The following is a 14884-nucleotide window of genomic DNA, read 5'->3' as shown; positions in this document are numbered from 1 at the left end:
ATCACCAACTCAATGGATATGGGTTTGGGTGGGCTCCGGGAGTTGGTGATGGACAGGGAGGCCTGGCATGCTGCGGTTCATTGGGTTGCAAATAGTTGGACATGACTGAGCGACTGAATTGAACTGAACTTTCTTGATATTTGCTGTTTCTTTTAGCCTTTTTTTTTGGTCCATTTTTGTCCTTTATTGTTCCCATCTTTACATAAGAGCAGATTAAGCATATATGAAAACATTCAAGGCCTCAAAAATTATGTTTCTCATTTACTCTTTTTAAAAAGCAATTGAAACAGACACTCCACCAAAATAGAAGAATAACTCATGATTTCACGATCTTATTAAGTTATGAGATCCCAGGAAAAAGAGAAAAAATTCTAAGAGACAGACAATAGTACTTTTCAGGATAGTAGGAAAAGGGACATTTCAAGCTGTACTGTTAACAGCTGGACAACTGGCCTAAAGAACAAACTGAACGGAAGAGGGTTTTCAATACAATCATACAGTATGAAATGATACACAGTTAGAATGCTTTCAATAAAATGTCATTGTTAGAATTCTAAAAGTGCTTATATGAAGAGATTTACGTAGCAAAGTGTGGTGCTGCCTAGTTTTAAGGTACAGAAAGCTAAGCAAAATAAATAAATAAATAAAATCAATTACTATTAAACTCATTTAATTCAAAGAGAAAATAGTGTTCAGAAAAATAAATAATAGTTTAGCCCTGAAGAAAATGTACCAGGTCACAATGATATAACCTCTAATTAGGAGTCTCGCTAAACCTGATAAAATGAAAGAACACAGAACAAGAAGAGGTTTGCAGGTGGGTGGGGGCATGAAAGAGATGAATCCTCATCTCCCACAGCAGGAAGCACATCCATAATATACCTCTCCAACAGAGACATCAAGAAACAGCCATGTAGAAGTGTTATGTGGCCACAAGAATGCAAACGCTAAAGAAGCTGTTAAAGGTTAGAAAGAATACTGCTGGCAAACAGACTTGCTGCTGTTACATGTTTTGCAGAATGGTTTGACTATTTAAGCCATGTATGTGCTGACTATTTAAACCATGTACATGCACGACTTAGATACAATTAAAAACTAGCTACATTTAAAACCAGACAGCAGCTATCTGGTTTGTACAGACTGTCTACCTATGGTCCAACAGAAAGGATGTGTTCTAAGAGGTTAATAGCACAACCTCAGAAGCAGAGGCATTCCCAGTACCAGTCAGAGTCACGCAGCATAAGATTTCATGAAGATAAATGTAAATTAACTTGAACACTATTCGTCATGAACAAGAGATAAAAGTCCCTTTGATTCCATAAGCAAAACATTATGCAGACAAGAACATGCAAATGTTGACTGCGGGGGTGGGGGGGGGAACATAATTAGGGTCTTGTTGTGAAGCGGGGGAGGGAGAGAATGGGCACCCTACAAGAACAGATCATGGGGTGTGGGAGGAGCAGGCAACTGTGACCAGAAGGACAAACTCATTGGCAAGCATCATCCCCCTATGGCGGGGGGGGGGGGGGGCCCTAGCTAAAGGGTAATTCTCCTCTCGCCTTGGGAAAAAGTTCTGTTTCCTTTAATACAAAAATGCGAGAAATAAAAAATTTAGACCACAGGTTGCTTACTAAGTATTAGTCACTCAGTTGTGTCCAACTTTTTGTGACCCCATGGACTGTAGCCAGCCGGGCTCTTCTGTCCATGGAATTCTCCAGGCAAGAATACTGGAGTGGGTTGCCATTTCCTGCTTGGGTCTCCTGCATTGCATCTTCACCATCTGAGCCAATAGGGAAGCCTATTAAGCTTATTAAAACTTGTGACCAGCTCCCAAAATCAACTGAGGCCACCCACATGATGGCACCGCTACATACTAGGATGTTGACTCAGGTGGCAGAACAGACTTTTTGATGGTTTGAAAATTACCAATTTGAAGCACTGGAAAATATAAGTTAATCAATAAGGTATAAACCAGACCAGGCTACAAATACAGACAGCTTTGTTTTGAATCTAACAGACAACTTAAAAACTTTTGCTTGTGAAAAGGCCTTCACCCTCCAGCTATACTTTTTCAAAAGACTTGCTAAGGGAGAGGGAGAGTACAAGGAGGAAGGCAGTATATTACAGCCAGAGATATTTCAACAGTGAGTAATAATGCAGTAGGTCAAAATGCTCACGTATAGCTCGGGAATCTTAAAAAAAAGGTCATGACGGCCTGGCCTGGGAGGATTAATAATCCTCTTCAGGATGAAGAGCAGAACTCCCACGTGCTAAGCTAAGTGTCCATCTGCAGGAATATAAAATTCCTGTACAGGAAAATGGCAAGAATGTTAATGGAAGTTTGGGGAAACAAGACAATACTTTTATCCAAACGTTCTTTTTCACCTTAAACCACCAACAGTAAATATGGTATGCATTTCATTTGAAGACAGTGGAGCAGAAATATCAGCAAAATTCTAACAAAAATACGACATTGCTCCCTTGAGTTTCCATTTGGCAGGTCAAAGCTCCCTTGAGGTGGGAACATTTAGGGTCTGATGTTCATACCGTGTTGGTGAATCACAAGTGTGACACTGAGGAGTTAGTCATAATCACCTTTCTATGACGCAGAGAGAAACAGGCCTATTTCTGACGTGCCTATAAGTTATCTAAATACTATTGCTTTCTCAAAGAACTACGGTAACTGGGAAGATATCCCAACATAGTGACAAATAACATAAGCTACATCTTTTTGTGCAGGTCACTGAGGTATAGTAAAAGAAGGCGAAGTATTATGCATTTTCTAACCATACACACAGATTGACTTTCAATATATATTACCTTAAATATATATTTAAAGATTTACTTCATCAGTTCCTAATACCATTTATTACAAATCTAAGAGTTATTTAAAACCACCAACTCGGATCTAAAGCCTCAGACAGAAACCTGAGTATGTGGTCACTCTGTTTGCCTGATGTTGGGTCATTTTTTCTCACTCCTATTTTCACTAATTTTAATTGTATTTTTCTACAAAATCTAGAGGGGGACCACTTGAATTATTAAACACTTCATCTCGCTCATTTCATCTAAGCATAACAATGGCTCAGGCGAGAAGTGTTCATACTTCTCAGATTCCCAGAAGTCACAGTAGAAGACATAATTTCTTTGGAGAAAATATTATAAGTAAGATGTGCATATGTCATAAAGGATAAGTTCTATATGACATGTCCTACTATAATGTTTAGGCTTCTCAGGTTGCGCTAATTGTAAAGAACCCACTTGCCAATGCAGGGGACATAAGACACGGGTTTGATCCCTGGGTTTGGGAAGATCCCCTGGAGGAGGGCATGGCAACCCACTCCAGTATTCTTGCCTGGAGAATTCCATGGACAGAGGAGCCTGGCGGGCTACAGATTATGGAGTCACAAAGAGTCACACACGACTGAAGCAACTTAGCATGCACACACCATAATGTTTTATTTTATGTTAAGCAAAAAAAAAAAGGAAACAGAAAAGAACAAAACATTTTTTGACTAATTTGGCAGGGAAGAGCATTAGCTGTGCTAGGGAACAGTTACAAACTGAAGACAGCCTATTAAAATGACCTTGAAATATCCTCTGCAGATTTCTTTTCTCAGCTCTATGAAATTGCCAACCATTTATCTGAAGTCAGCCCCATCATAATAGCAAAAGAAAAACCAAAGCACAATGAATTGTCAGGAGGCAGTTCGCTGTTATGAAAAGCAGAAAATGAGGCTGACTCCATTTTCCCCCCCAGTCAGCAGTTTGCACAAAATTGCTCAAATGCAGCTTTAAATCCCCAGCAGACCTGAGTTATATAAATCCAGATCAACTGACAAATTATAGATAACATATTTCTGGGTGGCTCTCTGTGCGTACTCCTGAAGCAATGAGACGCAGGCACAATCTTGCCCACCAAATGAATCAGAGGCAAACCAGTTCAGTATGAGAGGCAACCTTTCTGTTTCAGAACTGACAGTGTAAGGGCCAGTATACTTGTTGATTCATGTTTGCTCTTGCGCAATCCATCCTAAGGCCCTCTGCTGGCGTTGGAGCTCAGCTACCGTGAATCAGCGTCACATTAAGAAAGCTGCTTGAGCTGAGGATCCAGGTCTGAGATTAACACGTTCCCTCAGTGGGAAGGTGGTGGCAAACCTTTCTTCACCTCACAGTGGGGCATACGTTAAATATTATCACATTACCAGGAGCAACAATACCTTAACTGTGACTAGGTTTCTGATTAAGCCCTTTGGAAATCATCGACGTCATTTTTTTTTTTTTTTTTCCCAAGACTACTTTACACAATGAGACAAAGAATGCATGCTGGTTTCGGCACCTTGCATGGCTATCTGCTTCCAGATTTCGATCCTCATTGTGTAAGCAGGGACACAGTTTCTAAAAGGACTAAACACAGGGGGTGGCTCAGGATATACTTGTACTTCGCTTATGGGAATGAGTCAAGGATGCAAAAAATAAAAACATAAAAATAAAACATATAAGACAGAAATACTGTACAAAATAACTACTTTTTTGGCTTTTAAAACTTTTTTTTTTCATTTTTTAGAGAGAATGTGAAGTTTTTTTGGCAGGCAGCATTTATAGTTAAATTTAGCCTTACTGCTACTGAGTGATTCTTATAATCTCTTCTTATTCAATTGACCCACTGTATTGAGAAATCTTTTCATTCTACATGACCACACTTGGTCCCTTCTTACACAGATAGCAGTACAAGAGGACCTCAGCTACAGACACTGGTGGGGAATGCCAAAGGCATCTGACACAGGTTAACAATTCAACAATTGAGTGCTCGACGACCATTACATGGCTTCTGTTTCATAATCAGCAATGAGGCCTTCACAAAGATATTCCATCATCCTTTCTCTTTACACATGATACTTCCTCAAATATTTTTCAGTCACTCTCCTCAGTGTTAGTCATACCACGTTTCATATCTTAAAAAATTTCCCCATCAAGTTTTAGCTCAACTATTCTTAAATCCAAGAGGACTTTTGGATAATTATGCAAAACTGGTTACATATTTAGAATACTTAAAAATTCTTTACACAGAGAAATGGTAAGATGAACATGAAAGGAGTCACTCACATACAGATGTTTTAACAGCCACTGTCAAAATGGCTTTATCACTACTTTTCCCACAATAAAAGACACTTGAAAATATCATGAATTTTCAAGTTTTAAAGATATTTAGGTAAATTTCATTCGATTTTCTAAAATTCTGAAACGGTTACAGCTCTTTGATATCTCTTTCCCTAATTTACTCTTCTCTTAGTTTTACTATCTTCACATATGAACATTTTCTTAAAAACATAAAGAAAGCAAAAACCAAGTGCAAGTGTCAAAAATAGTAAAGTTTATCATTTGCCTTCACAGACTCATACATGAGACTAAGGCAACCTGAACAGACATAATTACCCTCATTTTGTAGCTAAAGACACAAAGCTCTCAGACAAGTTAAATGACTTGTTCAAAATCAAACACGTAAATAACTGGCAGCTCTGAAGCTTGAATGCAGAACTTCAGATTTTACAGTCAGAGCTCAAAAGCCAGGAATTAGTGAGGTCAGGCGGAGACAAAGATAATTCTTCTTTATGGAGTTAAGAAACCTCACCTAGAACTAGGCTTCACTGGTAGCTCAGCTGGTAAAGATCCCCTGGAGAAGCGAACGGCTAGCTACTCCAGTATTCTGGCCTGGAGAATTCCATGGACTGGTCCATGTGGTTGCAAGGAGTCGGACATGACTGAGTGACTTTCACTTCACTTCACTTCAGCTACAACTGGAGTCCAGACATGCCTGTAGGGGGAGCTCTTACACCCTCACACGCACCATCAATTACTCCAAACAGGAAGAGACTTAACGCCTTCATCTCTAGTCTCCAACAGAAAACTGTTGCCTACTTTACTATCCAGAAGGAAGAATAAAACTTTTCTCCACCTAACCACAGCCCAGCCAATCAGAGAGTGTACCAGTGCAACCTATGAGAAGCCTCCATACTTTGGACTTCCAGCTTCCTAATGTGACTCTTGGGTTATTACAGCCCCTCTCAGCTTCCCTCTTTTCTCTACAAGAGCAAGTTCCTCATCCTTGTTCTGATTTGCTCCATAGTTCAGATACCTAGAATTGCAATTTCTTTGGGCTATTCCTGAAGAAACTGGCTTTTGCTAGTAAAATAACTGGTTTTATATGGTTAAATTTGACTTTCTCCTAACTTACATGTTGATTAGAACTTTAAACAACAATCCCCACCTCCCTGCCCTCCTCGCCCCGCCACACACACACGAACACAACACAACTTACCCCTTTTCCGAGTTTTGAACCGCTGGCCTGTTAGCACTGGCTTCTGATGCTTATTCATAAAATTTCTGAAAACAAAAAAATAAAGATTATGTGCTTCAAATAAACACTCCATATAATATATTGCCAGTAAGTATATGTTTGACTTTACTCATCTAAATCTACTTCTCAAAATGAGATAATTGTAACTATTGAACTAGCAAAACTTTTGAAGTTTAATAATATCTAGTGTTGACAAAAGACCAAGGAAAATAACCACAGACATAAACTTTGGCATAAGGGATAAACTCCATACTTTTGGAAAGCATTTGGTGAATATAAATATTTACATGTACAAAACCTATGGTCCAGCAATACCTTTACAAAAGGAATTTATACTAGTTATACCCACATAAGTATGTAAATATATGCATGTGTATATAAAAGGATTTAGTTGCAACATTTGTTGAATGCATAAATAAATGAAAAAGTCAAATACCCATAAACCTGTATCTGGGTCAATAAATTATAATAAGCCATTGAATGGAACTATGAAGTGTTACAAAATAAATTAGATCCAAATGTACTACATATGGCCCTGGCTACCTCTCATGATTAAGTTTCCTACACCTATCTTTTCCCATTACTCACTCCTCTAGTCACCCTGCCCTCTGCTTTTCCCACTGGGCCAGGGAAGGTCACTTTTCTTCTGGGAAGGCTCTTTCTCAAGGCATTCATGTGGCTTTACTCTCTGCACACAAACACCTCCTTCTCAGAGAAATTCCCAGACCATCCTGACTAAGAAGGCTCCGTGTCTTTCTCTAGCTTTATTTCTCTTCATTGCTCACAGCAGCCCCTGGCGTTTTTTAGTATTTGTTTGCCATGGTCTATTCCCCTGATGACAGTGTAACCTCCCTGTGGGCAGCGACTTCACAGGTTTTACTCAAAATTGTATCTTTAGCACCTAAAACAACACTGAGAGCAACTATTGAATAAATAATTGTCAATAAGCTGTCATACTGAGATGGAAAGATGTTCTAGGTAAATTGTGAAGGGGAAAAAGCACTCTTTGAATAAAAGAGTGCAAAGCATAATTTTTTGGTTAAAAGGGAGTTCATGTAATATTTGCTTTTCTAGGCAAGGAACATTTAAGAACTAGACAAGAAACAGTTTTTCATGTGTTTGTTTACTTCAGAGGATGCATGTTTGGACTTTTTAATTCTTCTACTGGATTTAATAATTTAAAATATCATAAATTATCTTTTAAAAAAATGAAAAACCTGCTCTAAAAAGTTTTTACAAACTGAGAATAACCTTGATGACATAAATATCACAATCTGAAAATGTATCTAGATTGCCTAAGTTATGAAGACCAAACAATTCAAGATAATGTCAAGCAAATTATTTCCCTTTCAAAGTTTTTTAAAATTGTAATTTAAAAAATTCTCAAGAATGTGGAAAAATTACTATTCAATTTATGTACCAAAACTTTCTTCCCACCCACTCCATGAAAGAAGAGAAACATCTATTTTCACATAGAAAGCAATCTATTTATCATGGAAAACTTGAATCACCATTTCACAAGTGAAATTCATTAAAAATCAAGTAGCAAAGCCCAAAAGTAATTTCTTTCATGGTTAAAGAGAGAGAATTTTTATCAGTTTTATGACGTGAACTTACTACATTCTGCTTTTAGATATAAAGGTGACTAAGCTAGATTCCAAGCCCTCAAAGAGCACAGAGTCCAGCAGAGATAAAATACAAACATTTACAGTACAATGAGGCAGGTGAAACAACAGTGCGGCTCGCCTAGATCAAGAGTAGAGAAGGGATTGATAGATGTTCCTGTATGGGGCAGCAGCTGCATAGTGAAACAGTTACAAGTGCAATAACCTTAATCAATGAAATCTTATTTCACTTGAGAGGCACTGGAAATAAAGTTTCTAATGCATTATGTATATTTACAGAAAAATTCTTTCATTCAGGATTTTCCCTGTTGGCATTTTAAACAGATTCACTCTAGATCAGCAAACATTTCCACTGGGGCACAAGTAATGAATATACCTAAGTGTGCATGAGGTTTCCTTAATGTTTCCATACCTCCCCAAACACAACAAATATCACACAAAATATTTTCTTGTGTTAGCAAAGAAAAAAATACCTGTTAAAGGGTTTGGGTCTTGTACTCAGATACAAAACCAAAAATAGAACCTGAAACTTCTCCAGTATCTGAACGTCTAAGGAAGGCATTACCCTTTGCCAAAGATGTTTTTATTTCAGAATTTAAAAATATTTTTAAAGTGTATGCCCCTTCTATTAAGAGTCTATAGTATAAATACATAGAATTCTCTAATTATCTTAATATCTTATTTCTATTTTCCTGCTAATGGAGAATTACCAGCAAACACAACGTACCTAGGAGTGAATTACTCTATTTTAAAAATTCTTTAGCTCCACTTATAATACTTTCTTTAGTTTTAAACATGAAAGTTTGTTTCTTCAAAGTTCAGTTATGTGGGCTTGTTTTATGCAACCTGAACATATTCTATGTGGAAAATAATGTAAGAACACATAAATGCTTAAAAAAAGTATGCAAAGATTTTTGACATACACAACATCAAAAATTAAAATAAACACACACACACACACATAGAGATTCACCTAGTGGTATTGAAAGACTAAGGGAAGATATTCTGTTCACTAAAAGTCTCTATCACTTAGCTGTTACTATTTGGAGCAGAGGCTTGGCTTTTCTCTAAATTTAGCTCTGGTGCTACATTATAATCTGCTCCAGAGAGGGTCAGCCTTTAAAAGGCATTCACTGAATCCTGGCCGAAGAGGAGCAAGGGCGCATAGACTAAGAGACTGCACTAGCTTAAACCTGGGCAAGTCACGGTAGAAGAGCGACAATTGCAGTTCTCTTAGGCCAACTTCAAAAGCTCACAGTTATTAGATTGCATTACAATTTATAACTTCATATCCACTAACTAACATCATGATAATTTGGCTTCCATTCAAAACACTGTAACTCAAACATTCACAGAGAAAAATAAGCTCCTGTCCCACCAAAATGGAAAAGCTGCATGGTTTAAAACAGTATGTTTTTTTTTTTTAATTGTATGTAAAATTGGAAATGTTAGAAGATAAGGTCATAAAAATACTAAAATGATCCACTCAATCACACATTGGAGACCAGGTACTCTATTAATGAAATAACAATTTAAAATCAATTTCTATTTGAGCCTAAATGGCTAACTGATCCCGTGCCCCTTTCACGTTCCATCTCTCACTTCCAACCAGACTCTGGGCCGCAGTGTGACAAGGGGCCCGCAGCCCTGAAGGGTCTCCTGGCTGATGGAGACTAATTCTGCCACTTGCCCTGCCCGCCTTGAGTAGACTGACAGCTAGTGTTGCCTTCCCTTATATTCTTCTTTAATTCTCTCCATTTTGGGAAGTGTCTGATCAATCAGAGACAGACATATCTTCAGTTGTCCCTCCCAGGGGAAGCCTGTTCTCAACTAGTTATAAAGAGATCTGGCCTGATAACACTGTTCTTGCCTGTCCTGGTCTGGCTCATCTTTGAAGTATGATAACCTACTTTATGTAAGGCATTTAACACCACTAATATAGTCTACACGTAAAATAACTGCTATTCAAACAACCTCAACGTTATGAATATGGATACTCTAAAGTGGGGTCACAATCTTTTTCTATAAAGGGAAAGAAAGGAAAGATTTTAGGCTCTGCGAGCTACAAGGTCTCTGTTCTAACTTCAGTTTCGCGGTTATAGCCTGAAAGTAGCCACAGGCAAAATGCAAAGAGGTGGTGACGGTTGCATTCCAGTATAACTTCATTTACAAAAAAAATGATGGCTCAAAATCGGCCTCCAGGCTTGTAGTCTGCCAACACCCATCCTGAAAAGGTGTACCTAACTCTACTATCTGTGAAAATGTTCTATATCTGCACTGTCTAATATGGTTGTCACTAGACACACGTAGCATCCTTGAAGTGTGTGTGGCTAGGGTGAATGAGGAAGAAAATGTTTAATTTTATTTAATTTTTATTAATTAAAACTGAAACAGCCAACATGCCTAGTGGCTACCATGACCAGCAATCCAGTTCTAAAGCATTCCCCATGACTCAACACACAAACTTGATGAAACTTGATAAGAAGATGAAAATATACTCAAAGAAAAGCGATTTTTTACTTAGCATTTTTCAAATAAAGTAACTGCAGAGCATTTTGCCCAAATTTCAAAACTACGTGTCTATGGCAAGAAAAGAAAAGAAAAAGTACCAAACTCCAGAGGGAAACTCTCTGTGTACAATCAATATTACTTAAGACAATGGAAAGAAAAAGACTTCCGATTCTGATACTAAAAATTATTTTTGCTGTTGTGTAGTTGGCTAAATTGTGCCTGACTCTTTGTGACCCTAAGGACTGCAGCCCACCAGGCTCCTCTGTCCATGGGATTTCCCAGGAACACTTTATTCTTTGGGTATAATATTGTTGCCCTACAAAATTATACCCAAAGAATAAAGTGTGTTGTAAAGATGCAATAACACCAGCACACAAAACTCAAAATATAACTGAGCCACTTCACTGCAATATTCTAGGGAAATACTTTGTGTTTAGGAGCAAGTTTCAAGAATTACCTTTTATTCTATCTTCCAAATAGGGAAAATAATTTCCATAAAAAGAACTAAAGATATGTCCATAATTATAAACTATTCTCCCTTCCATTAAAGCTAATACGGCAAGAACAAACATCATAAAATCCTGTATAAAACATTGTCTTGGGATCATTTGGATTGATAATATTCCAGCATCATTCTCTCAAAAGAAAAGAAATTAAATTGCTTTGTGAAACCTTAAATTACAAACATTCTAAAGCAATAAACTAAATATATACCTGTAATAATAAGATACAATTTTGTTGCCCAGCATAACATTAGTTTGGTCAATATCCTTATCATGATTCCTCTCTGGAATCAAAATCACCCAGACTCTCCAACAAGCTTCATTCTATCTCCCATCAAATTCTATGTAAGTTTCAGTATCTATTATAATTGAAATAACATTAAAAATTTAAAATAAGTAGCCTACCTATAGAAGAAAAATGTTTCTAGTCAAATATTTCTTTCTTTAATATAAATATTATTGTTATATTCATATCCTCTTCACTTTATAATTAATAAAATCAAAGGACAAAAATATTTATCTTAGAAAGTACAAAACAATAAACTATAGTTGTCTTCTCAAAGTTTTACAACAATAGTTTTCAGCCAGGAACATTAACAGTTGGAACTTCAACTGTGCTAAGCAATGATTTTATAAGAAACAGGGATCAAAAGCCTAAGGAACTGTGCTGTGAAAAAAAATACACTAAGAGTTAATTATGTTCATCTAAATCTTCCTTAAGGAGACATAAAAGCATCATGATTAAATTTTTATTATAACATTTCCAAATCTATTTCATGTCTTAAACTTTATCTGGTTTTTGAATACTGGATTTTTGCTTCCCTTTTAATAAAAACATTTCAGAAATTACATTTTAAGTATCACTGTACAACCTCTTCATTGAAATAAGATGATTACATAATGTCCCTTATTTCATCTCAATTAAGTTATTTTCAAAAACTCCCAAGAAGTATAAATAACTCCTAAATAGTTTCACTCTGCTTATCCATTCATGCTATCTATTTAACGAACTCTACACCAAGTCCCTGGGGCAAGCCCACCTCCTCCTCCGGGAGCTTCCACTCTCCCCAGAGGCAATCTCTCCAGGGCCCGTCCCTTCCCCCAGCAACTGACCAGCCCCTCTCAGCTTCCCAGATGGCCCAATCTTGCTGATGTCACTCTTATGTCTCAACACTCTGAAAAACACAAACACACCTTCAACTACACACACTGTATATACTTCAGCTTTTAGAAAAGCCATCCCGCAAACATAACATTTCAGGGTGTTTTAATAACAAAATGTCCTAAAACCTTTGTGCTAGATGAGACCCTTAGAATTTTTATCTACAAGACAAGAGGATGGTGATAAGAGCTGCATACCTACTACTGCATACTTCAAGCTGTAAATTGGGAGAATTTGGAGGAAATGGTGGCATGAAACAGGACCCAGAGGAGTCGGGTGGAGAGGGAGGTGGGAGGGGGGATCGGGATGGGGAATACATGTAACTCTATGGCTGATTCATGTCAATGTATGACAAAACCCACTGAAATGTTGTTAAGTAATTAGCCTTCAACTAATAAAAAAAAAATAAAAATAAAAAATAAAAAAAAAAGAAAGAAACAGAGAAATAGCCAATGGTTCAATGTCTAGCTGGGGTTTAAACATATTTATTAATTTGTCAAGTATTTGGGGGGAGCTTACTGTGTATATTAAAAAGCAGAGACATTACTTTGCCAACAAAGGTATGTCTAGTCAAGGCTATGGTTTTTCCAGTGGTCATGTATGGATGTGAGAGTTGGACTATAAAGAAAGATGAGCGCCAAAGAATTGATGCTTTTGAACTGTGGTGTTGGAGAAGACTCTTGAGAGTCTCTTGGACTGCAAGGAGATCCAACCAGTCCGTCCTAAAGGAGATCAGTCCTGGGTGTTCATTGGAAGGATTGATGCTGAAGCTGAAACTCCAATACTTTGGCCACCTGATGTGAAGAACTGACTCATTGGAAAAGACCCTGATGCTGGGAGGGATTGGGGGCAGGAGGAGAAGGGGACGACAGAGGATGAGATGGCTGGATGGCATCACCGACTCAATGGGCATGAGTCTGAGTAAACTCCGGGAGTTGGTGATGGACAGGGAGGCCTGGCGTGCTGCGATGCATGGGGTCGCAAAGAGTCGGACACGACTGAGCGACTGAACCGAACTGAACTGACTACTGTGTATCAAGCACCATGCGAGAGCAGTGGCTTCACTCCAGGGTTAATTTTCTTCCCCAAAGGACATTTGGCAGCGTCTGCGGACATTTTTGTTTGTCATGCTGGGAGGATTGGGGTGCTACTGGAATCGAATAGGTTGAGGCCAGGGATACTATTGAACCATGTATAATGTTGTAGGAGAGCCCCCTACAGCAAAAGCTTATCTGGTCCAAAATTTCCAGTGTCCAGGTTGGAAAACCCCACACTAGAGAGGAGAAAAGGCAAGCAAAGTCAAAGATGGGCCTTGCTCTCAAGAACTGAAAACTGTACACATATCAGAGCAGCAATCAGGCAGATATTTCTTTGAGTGATTTATTTTTGTTTGCCAAACAATAATGTCCGTTTTAGACAAAACAAATATATCACTGGTAGCTCTGGTGAGGAGTGATGATAATGAGAAAGTTATGTATGCGGGCAGAGGGTATATATGAAATCTCTGTACCCTTAACTTTGATGTGAACCTAAAAAAACTAAGTTTAAAAAATCTGCAGGGAGTGGTGTCAAATACCAGAGTGCAAACCAGTTGGTTTAGGCTAATTCTTTATCAAACAGAAAAGTGATGGGAATGTTTATGACTATCAGTACAAACAGAAGATTAGATGGTAAGTTATTATGGCAAGGGGGATTGAAATCTGTCCTCTCTTAGCATTTTAATCAAGAAGGAGAAGAAAACAGAATTTTCTGAAAAACAAAACAAAAATACTAGACTGGTAACTGGTGGGAAAATGTTGCTTTGGAGCAATGGCTTAAAAAACATGAGAATGGACCTTCAGGAAGTTCAAACGTGGTGGTGGGCAGAAGCCCAAATGTCTTCTCACTTGTGAGTTCTCCCAGGAGGGAACCTGCCCAAGCCTGTCTAGCAAATGAAGCTTTATTTGAAGAGTTGCACGCACACACAAAGTTACACATGCCTATTTCACAACGAGGAGAGCATAAACTGGATAGAAATACCCAATCCTAGCCTGGGACTTATGGGACACAGCACACTGCTATGAGACTGCATTCCCAGGTACAATTTTAAAGGGGTGAATTATACAAACTCAAATTAAAAGGGGGAAAGACAACCAGAGCACAGTTACAAACTCTCATGTATACTTTCTAAAAAAGCCTGAACATATAGACAATAACCCCTTTGCATTCACTCACTAAACATACATTTTTCTGTGCTGTGCCAAGTCACTTCAGTCGTGTCCGACTCTCTGCGACCCCGCAGACTGGGGCCTGCCGGGCTCCTCTGCCCATGGGATTCTTCAGGCAAGAATACCAGAGCAGGTTGCCATGCCCTCCTCCAGAGGATCTTCCAGACCCAGGGGTCAAACCTGAGCCTCTGACATCTCCAACACTGGCAGACGGGTCCTTGGCCACTAGTGGCACCCGGGAAGCCCTATCTGGTACTGGGCAATAGGGATGCAGTGGGAACCAGACAAGATGCATAGGTAAGGTGCATGGTGCTCACCTTCTAGCAGGTGGAGTTCTGACCAAGCGCTGCACAGAATTACCTGGAAGCGTGAGTTAAGAAGGAATGGTCTCTAGTATGTTAAAGTCCACCACATGATGAATTTGAGTTGCAAATTGTGTTTATTAACGCTTTAACAATTCGATGTGTGCTATTGCTGTTGTTTTTTACTTTTTAACCTGTAATGGCTATCCATGAAGC

The 14884-nt window shown here is 38.4% G+C and overlaps 1 protein-coding gene across 1 annotated transcript in view; it reads right to left on the bottom strand.

The window, feature by feature from the left end:
- The window catches only part of BZW2 (basic leucine zipper and W2 domains 2), a 57820-nt gene that overhangs the window by 34257 nt on the left and 8679 nt on the right, over positions 1 to 14884 (bottom strand). The window contains exon 2 of the mRNA XM_065939055.1: positions 6320 to 6384. Coding sequence (XP_065795127.1) covers positions 6320 to 6377 — 58 coding nt within the window. The 5' untranslated portion in view covers positions 6378 to 6384. The remainder of the gene's footprint in view (positions 1 to 6319; positions 6385 to 14884) is intronic.

Source organism: Muntiacus reevesi, chromosome 6 (assembly GCF_963930625.1).
Source record: "Muntiacus reevesi chromosome 6, mMunRee1.1, whole genome shotgun sequence".
NCBI classification, from domain to species: Eukaryota; Metazoa; Chordata; class Mammalia; order Artiodactyla; family Cervidae; genus Muntiacus; species Muntiacus reevesi.
The sequence above is the reverse complement of the archived record's forward strand: the minus strand, read 5'-3'. Positions and strand labels throughout refer to the sequence as shown.